Source organism: Pteropus medius, unplaced genomic scaffold (assembly GCF_902729225.1).
Source record: "Pteropus medius unplaced genomic scaffold, Ma_sr-lr_union100, whole genome shotgun sequence".
Lineage (NCBI taxonomy): Eukaryota > Metazoa > Chordata > Mammalia > Chiroptera > Pteropodidae > Pteropus > Pteropus medius.
In genome coordinates this window covers 22,297,599-22,313,113 of record NW_024349797.1, presented here as the reverse complement: position 1 = coordinate 22,313,113, position 15,515 = coordinate 22,297,599, and the positions used below count along the sequence as shown (strand labels likewise).

Sequence of the window (15,515 nt, the reverse complement as noted above, 5' to 3'; positions counted from 1 at the left end):
TCCCGGCGCTCCGTCGCGTGCCCGCCGCCCGCTCGGTGCTCTTCCTGGGGGTGCCCGACGGAGAAGCAGCGCGCGCGAGGGGGAAGGGAGGAGATGCAGAAATACCGTCTGTGCCAATTTTTTCTTAAAAGTTATTTTCCAATTTAAATACTTTTAACGCAAAAAAAAAAAATTTTTTTTTCCCCTCAGCTCAGGGCGTCGGTTTCAAAAAAAAAAAAAAAGTTTTCACGGAGGGGCAGCAGGGGGCCGGCGCAGGATTAGACGCGACGAAAGTGGAGCGGCGGCCTCTCCCCTCCCGCCCGCTGCGCCCCACGCCCCGGCGCTCGCGCCCAGGAGTCACCGACACTCCCCTCCCCGCCCCCCAGCCCCGGCGCCCCCGGGTCCCCGCCGCACTCCCCGGCTCCAGAACTGGACACTCCAGCCCCAGTGCTCGTTCTTCTGCGCCCCGCCCCCCGCCCCAACTCTTGCGTTCCAGGTGTCACTAGGAGAAGGGGGTGGGGGCCGCGCTAACCCCTTGGTCACGGCGTCGCCTCCGCCCAGGGAGAAGCACGGGGGAGTCTGAGGGGGGACTGAGCGGGGCGCCTGGCCGGGACTTCGGGCCGGGGTCTCCGCGGAGCGCCGCGACCCCCTCCTGCACCAGCCCCCGTCCCCGCAGCGGCCGTGCCCCTCCCTCCGGCCTCTCTCCGCTCGTTCTCCTCCGCTTCCCAGCCCCGAGCGCTTCGGGGGTGGTGGCGGTTTGGCTGGAACTTGGGGAACCTGAGGAGGGGCAGGAGGAAGGGGGTCCACGGGAAAGGGAGCTCCTCGGGCCACCCGCGCCCCGCAGTAGGTGCTGCTGCCAGCGCGATGGCGCTGCACGGCCGCCCTCTCCCTCGCCACCCCGCCCTCCGCCGCCAGGCGCCGGGCCGGTCTGGCCTCCAGCGGACCCCAGCAGCCCAGCGGGGATTGAGGGGTGCTGGGGAGGCGATTTTGCAGGTGCGGAAAGGGAACGAGGGAGAAGCCAGGTTCTGGAAGGGGGCGAGGGAGGAGCCAGGTGTGCAGAGGCGCCTGCGGCGGCCGGGAGCCGGGCCCTACCAGGTCCCCAACCCCCCGTGGCCCTCCACGCCGCCCCCTCCCCAAACGGTCGGACGTTCGGACAAGTGAGACGCGAGGCTGCAGGGGCAGCTGTAACTGTGTGTATGTGTGTGTGCGTGTGTGTGTGTGTGTGAGTGTGTGTGTGGTGTGCACTCGCGCTCGCGCACGCGCGCACGCGCCCAGCGCCAAATGAGGACCCCCACGTTTCTCTCGCCTCCCTCCAGGACCTCGCCGGGCTCGGCTTCCTAGCTCTTCTCCCGACCCCAAGTTCTCCCCCCCAGGTGTGTGCATGCACACGTGCAGGACTCGGGCACCGCCAGCCAGACCCTCTCCCTCTCCGTCTTCCTCCGCCCCCCAGGCTGCGTCGCTTTCTTCCAGCCACCCTTCCTCCCAGGGTCACTATGGGGACGCGAGGGAGAGATTTGTGTTTAATTCCCGCCGCCGTTCGGGGGCTGGGGGGGGAGGGAAGGAAAAATCAAGGGAGCAAAGGCAACACGAGAGCAGTTTACCTCAAGCCTTTATTATTAAGAAGTTTATATACAGGGACTATTTCCAGCAACACACTCGCCAAATGGCCTTCAGGTCAGGGGGCCAGACGTCTCCCACCACGAAATCGGCAGCTCTGCCTCGGAGGCACCTCACTCAGCGCCCCTAGGCTCTCCCTCTATCCCCTTGCCCTTGAACTCCGCCACGCAGACCCCGATACTGGGAGCCTTAGCCTCCTTCTCCCTGGGGAGCTGCCAACCTCCCCAGCACCTGCGGCCCTGTCCTTCTCTGTCCCTAACGCAGTCCCCAAACCCTCCCCCCCCACCCAGTTCACTTTGGTTTCCTCGTGGAAGCCCCCTCTGTGCCCGTTTAGGCACTGCTGCGCACCCCCTACCCAGAAGTGCCCGTGGTCAGACCAGTTAGAGACAGTTCGTCATCAGCAGTGGGGCTCATTAGCACCCAAAACAAGGGGGGAAACAACTCTGCCCACCCTTCCCCACCCCGCACCCTCTCCCCCGATTCAGGTACAAGACATTAGACACAAAAGCAACAGGGCATCCCCACCCCCTGCGGCAGGTGTGGGTGCCAGGCAACTAGGGTGAGCTGCACCAGCTGCATGCGTTGCTGGAACCCAGCTGAGCTCGGGGGCAGGAGGGCACAGCCAGGGTCTTTTTTCTTGGGGGCGGGGGGAGGCTGCACCTAGCTAAAGAAACGCTGGCTCTTTTTTTCTGGAGAAGACTTGCCAGAGAGCACAGCAGGGGCCTCCGCAGAGACAGATCCAGGGGCTCACAGACAAAGGGTGGCACCGAACTTGCACTTGAAAGGGCATTGAAAGCCAGCCAGGCAGGTACAGGCGAGGAACAGTCACGGAAGCGGAGTGGGGGTGGGGGGGAATCTTCAGGTGGCTTGGCTGAGGACTCAGACCCAGCCTGAGCTCTGAGGCTCAGCGCAGCAGTGTCACTGGGCCCTCACCACATCTGACTTCGTTTGGGGCATTTGCACGTGGGCTTCGAAGGCTCGAAGGCGCGGCCCGCCAGGCTCGGTCAACTGTGTTGGCTGTTTACACTGGACGAGGCTGACCGCTGTGCAGCTGCTCATCATAGCGCTCCAACCAGGTGCGCAGCTCTGAGACCTGGTAGCCATCTGGGCCACGGCCACCCTGGTACATAACGATGCCACTCTGGATGACGTACAGGCGCTCGAAGTAGGCGCCATAGGCCGAGCTGCTGGAGTTGGCCATGGTGTCCAGGACGAGAGCACAGCTGGGTGCACCTTGCTGCAACACACGCGCCGCACTGACCCGGTCCTCCAAGCTTTGGTGCTTCGGGATGCTGTAGGGGGAGTCTGTGGTGACCCAGCCGTCGGAGGGGTGCGCCTCTTCGATGTAGATGATGAGAAAGTCCACATCGCGCTGGTACTTGGTGACCAGGCGCTGGAAGGCGCTCATGCGCGCCATGAATGGTGGTCAGGTGCAGCTGCCGAAGTTAAGCACCAGCGGGCGGTCCCCTCGCGCGTAGTCGAGGATGTGCTGGTTCTGGAAGCCGTCGGGCAGGACCACCTCGGAGTTGGGAGCCGGACCGCCCTCGTGCGCCTGCTTGAAGAAATCCAACTTCTGGCCGTGCCACACCGCTTTCAGCGACGCCAGCGTGCACAGGCGGTTGTCGTCGGACACGAAGATAGGCGGGTCGTCGGGGGGCACCTCCTCGCCATCGCTGTTGAACTCCACTTCGGGTTCAGGCTGACCCCGGCGGCGGCGGCCCAGGAAACGCTTGCGGATGCAGAGGAAGTCGAGCAGGCAGAGCATGAAGGCCGTGCCGAGGAAGCGCGGGAAGAGCACGAGGCACGAGGCCGTCTGGGCGCAGAGCCTCAGGGAGTGAAGCAGCAGGGAGCGGAGCATGGTGGCTGCAGCCCCCAGAGCCCCCTGGCCCCCGCCACCTTCCCCACCCACCAACGGCAGGGCGGCCTGGCCAGGCATCTGGGTTCGGCTGTGCCGGGAGCTCGATTTATAGCCGAGGCTTCAATTGGCGGGAGACTCCACCTCCGGCCCGGGCCCGCCCCCTTGCAACTTGAGCCCGCAGGGATCCCCAGCAGCCCGGCCAGTGCCTTAGAAATCGTGGGCCGGGGGCGGGTGCCTGCGGCCGGAGGGCGGGACGGCCGGGCCAAAGGCCCGGGCGCCAAACCCGCTCTCCGGGGCGGGGAACCGCGGCCGCGGCTGCCGCCCGGGACGGCTGGCTGGATCAGGGACCCAGGCGTCCGCCGTGGGGACCCTCCGGCCAGCGCGGGCGCTGGCGTGGCCCCGGTCCCGGCAGCTTGGCCCCGGCCCGCGCCCCTCTCGCCGCGCACCTGAGCGGAGCTCCCCGGCCGCCTCCGAGCCGCGCCGGAGCTCCGGTTCGCTTCCCGCGCGCCGCCGCCGCCAACGCCGCCCCCGCTGCTGCTGCTCGTGAGGGGCCGCTGCCCAGGTGCCGCGGGAGCCCCGGTCTCCGGCCGCTGCTGCGGTGGCCGCGGCGCCTGCCTGCCGGGAACGCGGGCCCGCGAGGAGGCAACTTTGGGTCCCCGCCGCCTTCCCCGTTCGCCCGCGGGCGCTGCTCGCCTCCCGGAGCCCGCCCGCCCGCCCGCTCGTCTCCCGCGCGCGCTCACACTCGCGCCTCGTACACGGCCGCCCCCCGCACCGCACCGCCACGCACTCCGCGCTCGGCGCCCCCCGCCGCTGCTCGAGGCCGCCGCGCGCCGCGCCGGCCGCGCCCGCCCCGTCCCATCGCGTCGCTGCCCGGCGCCGCTGTTCTCGGGTCAGCGGCCTGGGGCGCGGCGGGGAGGCGCGGGGGGCAGGGCCCGCAGGCCGGGGGGCGCCCGGCGCCGGAGACGGGGAAGGCCGGGGAAAGCCGCTGTCCCTGCGCTCGGCAGGCCCGGCGGCGCCTCGGGCGCGGGGCGCGGCGGCCGCGGGGCGCGGGGCGCGGGGCATGGGCGCGGGGCGGCGGCGTCCCCGGCGGCTCTCCCACTAGGGGTAGCTGTTGCCCGAGCGCCGGAGCGCTCCCCTCTCGCCGCCGGCTTCGCCCGACGCAGCCCGGCCGCCGGGCGCCCCCGTCCCGTGCGTCCCCGGTCGTTGCTCTGTGCCCCGGGAACGTCGAGACTCGAGCGCCCGCGCTGAGCCGCCTTCGCCGGCCGCGAGCGCGGCGGCCGGACTCACCGCGCAGGCGGCCGCACGCGGAAAGTGCGTGCTCTCAACCGGGAAGGTGTGTTGAGGCTTTCAGGGGTGCGGGGCGGCTCCCCAACTCCGTGGGGGCGCTGGTCTGCCCCGCCGCCGCGTCCTTCTGAGTTCTCGCTGCGCGCCACGCGGGGCCGACTCCTCGGTCTCGGGGGCGGCGGGGCGCGGAAGTGCCTTGACCCGGGGTCCCCGGAGCCGCGAGCAGGTCCCGCGTCGTCTCGGCCCGCCTCGCCCTCCGAGGCGCGCCGGGCGCCGGGTCGCGAGCGCTTCGTGCCCCGTCCGGGGAGTCGAGCCGCCCGGGGCGCCCCTCGCAGTCGCGGGGACTCGTCTGGGGAGGCGGTGGCCGCGTCCGAGTCTGGCGCCACCGCCGCCTGCGTCCCTTGTGCCGCGCGCCCAGGGACCAGCCGCCCAACTTCTTCCCGGGACGGAGCCGCTCGCGCACGGGCGGAGGTGGGAGCCCGCTGGCCCGCAGGGGGCGAGGGCCAGTCGCTCGCGGCGGCGGCGGCGGCGGCGGCGGCGGCGAGGGAGCAAGTCCGGCGAGGTCAACCGCAGGTCACGGAGCCCCCACCCGGGACCCGGCGGGGTCCCGCGGGCGCGGGGGTAGCCGGCTTGTGCTCGGGCGCGGGGTCTTCCCCTCTGATTTCCGCGGCCCTCGTGGGACCCTCTGACCCGGGAGCTTCCCAGCGGCCTGGAGGCTCCAGTAGGTCAAGACCCCGAGTGGAAGGCGGGGCGCCGGCGGCGGCGGCGGGGGGCGGCGTGGATGCGGCGCCTTTTCTCTTTCTCCCAATCAGGCGATTTCCCTGCAGTCTGCGGCAGGGGCGTTGGGGCCCCGCACAGCCCAGGACCTTACCCCACAGCGGGGAGCCGGCCTCGTCTCCCTACTTCTCAGCTCCTGCACCCGGCCCCTCGCCTCCCTGGGTGTGGACCTTCGGCTGGGTTAGGGGATTCTCCCTGAGCCAGAGGAGGCGGTGCTGGCGGTGGCGGTGGCGGTGGCGGTGGCGGTGGCGTCCCACTGTCTGTTCTCCCCGCGGGGCGCCTCTGCATTAGCATATTGTCTTCTTTCTTTTGGAGGAAGGTCTGGGGACAGAAGCTTCCTACTGAGCAAGTCTCTTGAGAGGTTTGGGGTCGGCCCCTCCTGGGCAGGGCAAGGGGAGTCCCCCAGCTTTTTTGTTGGACAAACTCTCAAGCCCTGATTCCTTGATTTGGAGGTGACGGTGCCAGTCAAGGACCTGTCCTGTTCCCCACCCACACAGGAGCTGGGACAGGGCCATGGGGCAATCCCCCCCCCTCCACATTTAGTTTCAGAAATGGAAAGCCACCTTGCGCTGGGAGAGCCTCTCCTTCTTGCTGTGGTCTGGCGGTGGCAGTGACGGTGACAGTGGGCTGCGGTGGCGGTGGTGATGGCGATGGAGGGGGCAATGTGTGGAGCTGGCTGGGGCAGGTGTCCCATGGGCCCCTGGTCCCCTTTGTGGGCTGGCCCAGCCCGGCCAGCAGCCTCTAGCCCCAGGGAGGCTCAGAGGAGCAGCCCTGCCCTCAGGGCTGTCACTTGCTCTGGGGACTGCTCTGCTCCTCGTGCCGACGGGCTACACCTCACTTGAGGATTCCAGAATGCTGGACAAGATGCTCAGGCCCACCTGGCTCCCTCAGCCCCCTGTGCAGGGAAGGGCAGACCCGAGGTCTGGGTGGCACTGGCCTTGGGACACAGATCCAGGCCCGGTGACTCCTACTTCAGTGCTCTGACCTCTCACCGCTCCTCCCGCCCTCTCTGAAACCCAGACCTTCCCCTCTCCCAGCAGCCCCTGCCCACCCTTCCCCCCAGCCCAGGGCAGCACCCCCACTCGCCTTAGCCCTGACCCTTCCTACCAGCCGCCCACTCTATCCTCGCCTGACCCAGGGGTCAGCAGTGAGAGCCTTGGCCCAAGGCCCACCTGGGACTCGTGGGAGCTCCAGGCCTGGCCCAGAGGCCTGGCCCCAGCAGGCCTGGCAAGCTCTGCCCTGGGGAGGTGGGAACCATTGCTGGAGCTGGGGCTGCCCCATGCCACTGAGCCGGCTGGGCCTGCCCTCTCGCAGCTCCAGCAGGGGGCGGGCAGGGGAAAGGAAAGGAGGGACAAGTGGAACCGGGCCCATTTGGTGTCCAGGAGCAACTTGGCAGGGGGCTGGGGCCGGGGCGGGCTGGGCTGTGGGCGGAGATGTGCCCAGGCCCTGACCCTTCCCCTGCATCGTCCCAGACAGGGCTCGGCGGGTGGGTGTGTGGGGGGCGCAGCTCAGTCTCCCAGGAGAGCACTTCCCCGAGCCGGAGAGGCTGACGCTGAGACTGCCGTGGGGGTGGGGGTGGGGGTGGGGGTAGGACCACCCTGCAGGAGGGCCTCCTGAGGCGAGGAGCCAGCCCGGACACCTGAGGAGTGTCAGAGAGCGACAGGTGTGTGCCGGCTGTGCCATTGGCCCGCCTCAGCGTGACCTGGATGCCTGGGCCTCGCCCACTGGGCCGCTGACCCTGGCTCGCCCTCCCCCTGCATCGGCCTCTCGGTGCCCTGGGGATTCCCAGGCACTGTCCTGCCTCTGAGCCTCCACTTGTGCTGTTCCCTCAGCCCTTCCCCTGCCCGGGGACTCTCGTTTCTCCTCCTCCACGACCATCACCTCCACCTGGCCCGGCCGCCTGACCTCCCCAGAGAAGGCGGAGCCCTTGGTGTCCGTGCCCTCCGGCCCTCAGCCTTTTCCTGTCACTGCAGCCTCCGTGGGGGCGGGTTTCAGCGCCGTGTCTGTCTGCTGCCACCTTGGCCCAGCACCTCATGATGGTGGTGACGTCTGCCAGCTGGGTCCTCTGAGGTGACGCCCCTGAACCTGACCCCCGTGAGAAGCCCAATAAATCTTCGTGAAACGATTCAATGAGTGAGTGTGGACTTACTGAACACTGTTTCAGGAGAATTTCGACATATTCCACCGGCCCTTTTGTACACCAGCAGCAGTGAGCGAGGTAGGACCCGTGGGCTGCGGGGCCGAGTGATGTCTTACAGACCTGCAGCTGGGAGCGGTCCCCTCTGGGCGTAGGGCCTGAGTCCACCCGTTGCCCGGCCACTGGGACTGTTTCCCTCCCTGGGATAAGCAGGTCCTCCCACGGGTGCGTGGGCCCAGCCTTGGACGTGCTCATACTGCTCATTTGCTTCATAATTATTTCTTTCCAAACTTTTCCCCCACCTCTCTTGACTCTGGCTCGGCTAGCCTGAACAGCTGGACGCCTCGCAGGGGGCCGGTGGCGGGGGTGGCTCGGTGGTCTGGTCTCAGCGGTGTCCTTGAGACAGCAGGTCCTCATCCCTCCTCAGGGCCCAGGAGTGTGAGGCACGAATGGGAGCTAGTTCGGGAGAGCTCGTGGGGCCCCCGGGCCTGCTCGGAGCAGGGGTGGACCAGCAGCATTGGGGATGGAGGAGGCCGGAGGCGCCTGGCGGAGGAGAGGAGCAGGCCTAGGAGGTGATGCCTAGTGACCCCGTGTGACTCGGACATGCCCTGTCCCTCCCTCGGACATCTTCTCCATTGCGCTTTTCCAATGCCTTCGTCATGCTGTTTCTGCACACTCCAGAAGGTTCTAGGAAGTCCTGTGGGTCCTGCCCTGCTCCCGCGTGCTGCTGGGGGCTGGTGAGACACCCACGTGAGGATGGAAGGTGCGCTGGCCTCTGTCCTCGTCACCTGCTCCCAGCACCATCTTCCACCTGTCCATCCCTGCCACAGCTCTGGGCCCTCACTTTTCGGCCCATCCTCATTCCTTAGCCCAAGCGTGGGCTCTGACTTGTTCCCACCGTGAGCACGGACACCATGAGCACGGACGCCAGTGCGCCCTGTCGCTCAGGCAGGGCCCTCTGGAAGTGGGCTGACTTCCCTCCAGAGGCCCTGCGTGAGACACTGTCCGGGCCTGGCCGGTCCTGCCTGGGGTTGGACGGGGTGCGGGGGGGTGCGGGGGGGCGGGGCCAGACCCTGCTCTGAATCCTGAGGCCGGCTGGAGGGTCCCCTGTGGGCCGATCCATCCTGTCCATCTCTTGCTGGTTCTCTCTGGAAAAAGGCGGGGTACCACAGGCCAGCAGACGGCATCCCAGGTTCCAGTGCTTCTCCGAGCTTCAAACCCCTCACCCGAGAGGTGAACCTGATGTTGCGAACGCGTCGTGTCCCGTGTCGTGCGGGAGTCGCACGTGTGTGTGTGTCTAGCTATTTTTACCCAGCCTTGTTCCAAAGTGCATTTCAGGTCCCTTGGAGGAAGCCACGGACCACCAGGAGGTGCCACCACAGCGAGGAGAAAGAGTGAAAACGAGAGGAAAAACCCGCTTCCCGTTGGGGACGCAGGGCAGCCACTGCGCCCCGCTCACCGCTCCCCCCCCCATGGCAAACAGACCCGCGGCAGATTTTGTCCTGAATATCCTGGTGGTACAACCCGATCGGGTATGATCTCTAATGTCTGAAAGATAAAAGTGACCGTCCAGCTGCGCCTCACGCCCGACCCGGCGTGGCCGTGCCAGCCCCGTCTCTGAGTCTCCGGGCTGTGTGCGAACTGAATGAATGAGCAGTACGCCCGCTGGCTGGAGAGACATCGGACAGGAGAGGGACCCCGTGTGGCGCTGCCCACGGCTCGCGCTGGTGAGGAAGAGACAGGACGTGCTCGCGGGTGAGGCCGCACCGCAGCCCCTGCTGCTCCGTGCCCGGAGAGTCCTCCCGGACCAGCTGGGCATTCACGCCTCCCCCGCCCCCCGGCCTGGTCCGCGGGAGGCTCTCAGAGGGGTCCCGGGTGTACGGAGGGAGTCGGTGTGTTGTCTGCCCTGGAGAAGCCCCCGGTGGCCTGGCCAGGGCCCGGGGAGGGGCAGGCGGGCTCGAGGAGGGGGCGCTCCGGGCCTGTGTGATCTCGAGCACGGTACCTGAGCTCCCTGCGCCTCCATCTCGTCATCTGCGAAATGAGCAGAACCTTCAACCCCCCTCAAGGGGTTTCTGTGAGGAAACGTTCGGTCACGTGCTCACTGGTCCCGGAATAGAGTCCAGTGCACAGAAGTTCCGTGTAAATAATGGTGACGACCAGCACGAGCCCCCACCAATCGCCAGGCACCGGGAGCCGTGTGGCCACCCTGCTCTGTGGGTCGGCCCGGGGCTTCGTGCTTTGGGACGGACACTTCAAGAGCTTGTGTCTCGGTCCACTCCTTTCTCACACGGGTCCTGCCAGGGGGCCCTGCCAGGTCACGGAGTTAGGGGACTTACCATTATAGAAGCCCATAACTCCATGCAGCCTTTCGGTCCCCAGGCACCTCCCTGACCCCAAAACTGTTTTGTTGGGACCCTTTAGGTTTTGCACGGCGGAAACTCAAACCAAACTAACCTCGGCTAAGAAGGAATTTGCTGGCTGTAGTCAGTGGACGGTCCAGGAGAAGCCTCGCCTTCAGGCACAGGCGCATCCAGGTGCTCAAAGGCCCTGCCTCTTGGCTCCGTCTCTGCTGTGCCCGCCTGGTTCCCAGGTGGCTCTGTCTCTCCGCACGTGGGCAAGGAGGCCCCAGGATCTCCAGCTCGGCGGGCAGAGCAGCCCAGGTCCTCGCCGCCCAGAGAGGAGAGAACACGATTCGCTCATGGCGAAATGTAGTGGGGCCGAGGGCGGTTGCTCCCGTGGTCCCACTGGGGTCTTGTGCCCATGTCTCTCGGAGAGGGGCTGTGACGCACGTGAACTGCGCAGGTCCTTCCAGACAGGGGAGGCGGGGGGCTGGCTGACGCATGTCCACCACACTAATGCCAGCATCGTGGTGACAATACCGGCTGCCCTTGCTCGAGCAGTTGCATGTGCCCCATGCTTGATGAGGTAGAGACTTATCACCCCCGTTACGCACAGGAGAACACGGAGCCAGAGGTGAAGGGGTTTGTCCGCGGACACACAGCCGACGTCTGACTCCCACACACTCTCCAGCTCCTTCGAGGCGCTTCGTCAGGGTGACCCCAGGCAGAAGGTGCCCCCTGGGAGGGAGGCCAGGGGCGGGTGTGTGGCGACCTGGTCTCTAGCCCAACGGAGCCCCGTGGGGGAGGCTGCCGAGTTTGTGGGGACGCACCGTGTTGGAGGTGCCAGGGGGCCTCAGGAGAAGATGTCCAGGGTTGGTGGGCAGAGGTGCAAGCCTCACATCGTGGGAATAATAGGGCTTGTTCGCTTTGTTGTTGGCATTGGTGGTACTGAGGGAGAGGTGCCTGCTGACAAGCGGAGGGGTTGGTGGAGGAACCAGCTAACCCCTGCCCCGCGGCAGCCTCTGCAGTGGGACCACAGGTTCGAGGCCTTTGCAGCCCAAATAGTTTCAGCACTGGGGCTTCTCTGAGAGCAGCCTTTCCAGGGCCCTTGAGCTGTGGCCAGAGTGAGTGCCAATCAGCGGAGGCCATCGTCCTATAAGGACCAGGCTTTTCCATCTGGAGGACACTTGACCTCTGGAATCTCACAGACTCGAGCAATCCCGACCGCTTCAGTAGGCTGTGTGGCCTTGGGCGTGCTCTGAACCTCTCTGGGCGACCGTTGCTCATCCCTGGAGGAGGGTGCCCTCTGCTCACGGTTCATGGAGAGCCTGGGGCATCGTGGGTGGGCCGGAGAAGCAGCAGCTGCGTGTGTGCCTCTCCTTGGTGGTGTCGGATGGATCTGGCAGAAGGTGTGGTGGCAGGCAGGCCAGCTGTGTGAGGGGAGAGATGTGACACACACACACACACACACACACACACACACACAGAGTCTGGGGGCAGGCCTAGTTCCTGCCTCTGTTATTTGCCTCTTTCCAGAAGCTCCTGCAGGCTCCCCTCAGTGGGGGTGGAGGTGGGGGCCCAGGGCCCAGGTGTGTGATGTCCCTTCCGTGACTCCGATGGCCTCACCATTTGCCGGCCAGCTGGGCGAGGCCTGGACCGGAGGGGCTGGGTGGGGGGAGTCTGAACCAGGGACGAGTGGCCTTGCCTCCCTTCCCTGCCCAGGGGACAGGTGGGCCTATCTGGGGCAGGAGCCTGTCAGGGTGGGGCGGGTTGGCGTGCTGGAAACGGTTCCCCGGGCGGCCGTGGAGCACCCGCTCTGCATCGCTGTTTAGGAGTGGGGTGGCCGCAGCATTGTGTGGGTGACCTGCCCAGTGACAGGGGGCCGGGGCAGCTTCCCAGCGTTAGTCAGCTCCCCGTGGGCCAAGCGCCACGTGCGTGTCTCCACGTGTCCCTCTTGCGGTGGGGACCGCGGTGCCCTTTGCACGGCAAGGACGGGGGGGCTCTGTGACGGGGCCACGCACTGTCCCCCGGGAGGTGGTGCGGAATGACAAGTGACTCTGGTCACTCGGTCGTGGGGGGTGGGGGGCTGCAAGAGCTGGGACACCAGGGTGGCTTGGGCACGGGCCTGCGGGCCTGTGACTGGGCCCTTAGGGGTGAGTGTGGGGGTCATGCCCTCAGGCTGGCGGTCCGCACAAACCTGTGAGACCTGGTCCAGCAGGACAAGACACTCACGTGGAAGGTACAGGAAGAGACCCTGGCCTACGGGGACCTGGCTTTTGTGACACACAGGGAACTAACTTCGCTGGAGTTTCTGAGTGGCTTGTTCCGGGGCTTAAAATGAGGTGGGTTCAGGTTTGGAGGTGGAAGGGGGCAGGCAGAGTGACCACACGGCTGCCCTGTGGGGAGGTTCCCAGGGCTGGCTTCTGAACACCCTCACCCTGTTGTCCCTTGGTGTCCCCTGCCCAGCGTGCTTCCGGTCATGAAGGCTTAGAACTGGGGGTGCTGTGGGAGCCGAGGTGGGTCCCTGAGTCCGCAGGTCCGGGAAGTAGGGTCTAGGGACTCCCTCCTGCCTCCCCTCCCCCACCTCTTCTTTCTTCCCACCAGCTCAGCTCCGTTCCCCTCCCCCCCCCGCCCCACCCCTCCCCTCTCCCCGTCTCCTACCTCTTCCTCCTTGGCCACAGCCCCCTGGGTCCAGGACTTGCCCAGGGCAGCTCTTCCTCGGGTTAGCAGATGCTCACGGGGACACCCGTGGCCTTTACAGCAAGAGACTTCCGGGACGAAGGGTTCCGTGAGCTTGCGGGCCCAGCTGTCATCGGGCAGGTGGGCTCGGTAAACGCCCCGCTGCCAGCAGCCTGGCAGGACAGCAAACGAGAGTCTTCTGAGTTTGAGGATGGAGGTTGTGGACGTGTCCTGAGCTCTCGTTGTCCTAGGATGGGTAGTCACCTCTCCGAGACCCTGTGCAGGGCCCACTGCTGGGGCCATGCCCTCCTCAAGGGCCAGCCCGGGCCCCAGGCTGGCTGGTGGTGGCCCCGGAGGGATTTTTGGGCACCTCTGTCCTCAAGAAGGGCTCTTTGGAGAGGAAATAAGAACACATTTCAACACCTCCAGATTCTGAAAATGGATCTCTCCCAGGGAAACAGAGACTCAGAGCATCTTCTCCTCTGTGACAGAGTGCCAGGAGCACGGCGGGGAGCCTGGGGGAGGGGGGGCGGGCCTGGCGGGCCAAGCAGCCTGGGAGCCCGGCCTCGGAGTCACCAGGACCCGGATGCAGATCCCACCCGGCTCCTGACCGCTGCGTGACCGGGGGGTTCACCTCACTGGCCCCGGTCTGTCTTTCTGCTCAATGGGATGATTCTCCCCGCCTCGTAAGGAACTAGTGAGGATGTGATGTAGGTGAAGCGCGTCTTGACCTTTATCCCTGTCCAGGACGAAAAGCCTTCCTGAATCCAGGACAGTAATGTCCGAGTATTTCTGAAGGCCAGCCCAAAGCCCCAGGAAAGTCCGACAGTAGGGAATTCTGGGTCTGACTTCTGGGCCTAAATCCTTGCTGTGTAGCCTCAGTGACATGATCAGTCCTTCTGGGCTCCAGCTTCCTCTTCTGTAATTGGAAGCAAGGGTCTCCACCTTGCAAGGTCACTGGGAGGATGGGCTGGGATGTGGGCGCAGCCCCAGGCACAGCACCTGCTCTCAGGTGGGGCTGGGGGTTCTGAGTGGTTGGGGTAGGGGCATCTCTAGGAGGGGACACGGCCCAGCTTTGGCTCGTCCCTCCTTCCTCGCTGCTCTCTGCCAGGGCAGGTCCTCCTCCTCCCCCTGATTTGGCTGGCACAGCTTCAGGGCTGCCTCCTCCAGGCAGTCTTCCCAAATGCCCAGTCAGGATCAAAGGACTCCCCGGCCTCAGCCGGTCCATGCCATTTCGTCTCTCTCTGGGGACTTCATAGCTACCTCCTGTTGAGTTTCTACACCTCGATCTCACCTCCTCTCCAACTCCCAGAGTCGTGTTTGAAATCTGCTCCTTGCTCGGGATGCTGCCCTGCCAGGCACACCGCTTGGCCTTGGCCTTCGAGGCCGCCAGGTTGGCCCCCGCGTCCCTCTTCAGCTCCATCTCCTGCCCCGGCCCAACGCTGACCCAGCGCTCCAGCCACAAAACATGGCAGCGTGACTCCGCCGAGTGCCGGGCCCTTCCACAGCGCCGGCCTCCTGAGCAGACCTGTGAGGAGCTGTGCGGAGACCGTCCGCCTTCTAACGGGGGAGCCAGCCAGGTCTCAGGGAGACGGGGCGCTTGGCTACGCTGACCCAGCGGCGGACTTGAGCCTGTGTCTTCTGGCTCCGAGTTCATGCTCTTTGCACGGAAACATAATTTCTCTGCACGTTCTCCTTCCGCTGGTTCCACTACCTTCTCCCTCTGGAACTCCTTCCCCTCTCATCGTCCCTCAAGGCTCGGCCCCGATGTTGCCTCCTCCATGCAGCCTCCTCGGATTCCTCCTCAGATCAGCTCTCTCCTCCCCCTGCAGTCTGCTGCTGTCTTTTACCCGGGACTTTGGTTCGCTGTGGTCCCTGGGAGGGATGATTGTATTCTAGGGGCAGAGATTGCTAGTTGCCCCCCAATATCCATTCTCTTCTCTTCCCAAAGTAAAAAAACCCCACGTTTGAACTGGGCACATGGCAGCCCATCCAAGTTCCCAGCTTCCCTTGCAGCTACATGTAGCTGTTTCACCAGGTCACATGTCGATTCTTGCCAATGACATGTAAGAAGTGACTTGTGAAACCTCTGGGTCCTGCCCCTAGAGGGAAGAGAGATGGCTTCCTCTTATTCTCCATGTTCATACTGCTGGATGACAGATGTGATGGCAGGAGCTGGAGCAGCCATGTTGACTATGGGATAGAAGCTGGGTGTTGAGGATCACAGAGCAACAAGGTAGAACCTGGGTCACCACCACATCAGCCTAGACTGCTGAAGCTCAGCCTCGTTAATGAGAGAGGGGAAAAAAACCGACCTTCTATCTTGTCTAATCTGGTGTAATTTCGGCATTTGTTACAGCAGCCAAAGTGTATCCTAAGTTGTACCGGTCCAGACAGAGAAGTTGATCAACTGTGTGCAGAATGACTAAGTGATTACTAATCAGTGGTCATCCAACCACAGCTCGGAGACTACTTTTCAGAGCACGTGGAGCTCTGGGGACATGGAAGGGACGTGTTCATGGGGTTGAGGGCTGGCTTTGCCATGTCGTGATGGTGGCTCCATGGTTCAGCAGCCCAGATGCCTCTTGTTACACATCTCTACAGTTCACCCCTCAGGGTGGCACTGGGATGAAGTGACAGACATAGAGGGCCTGGTTTCAAAGGCATGTGTGTGTGCATGCGTGCATGTGTGTGTGCGTGTGTGCATGTGTGTGCGTGCGTGCGTCTGTGCACGTGTGCATGTGTGTGCCTGTGCACGTGTGCGTCTCTGCACGTGTGCATGTGTGTGCGTGCCTGTGCGCGTGTGCGCGTGTGCTCTTGAGTAAGAGCTGAAGGGTCACCCCTC

At 65.2% G+C, this 15,515-nt stretch overlaps 1 protein-coding gene across 1 annotated transcript; it reads right to left on the bottom strand.

Annotated features, from left to right (window-relative positions):
- Positions 1-1,958: 1,958 nt before the first annotated feature.
- Positions 1,959-4,138, bottom strand: DIO3 (iodothyronine deiodinase 3). The gene has a single exon (XM_039884234.1). The coding sequence runs from the start codon at positions 3,530-3,532 to the stop codon at positions 3,023-3,025; it is 510 nt and encodes a 169-aa protein (XP_039740168.1). The 5' UTR covers positions 3,533-4,138; the 3' UTR covers positions 1,959-3,022.
- Between the last annotated feature and the right edge of the window lie 11,377 nt (positions 4,139-15,515).

What these genes read in the sequence shown, in the direction of transcription:
- DIO3 (XM_039884234.1), bottom strand. Translation starts at nt 3,532, where the DNA reads ATGCCTGGCCAGGCCGCCCTGCCGTTGGTGGGTGGGGAAGGTGGCGGG.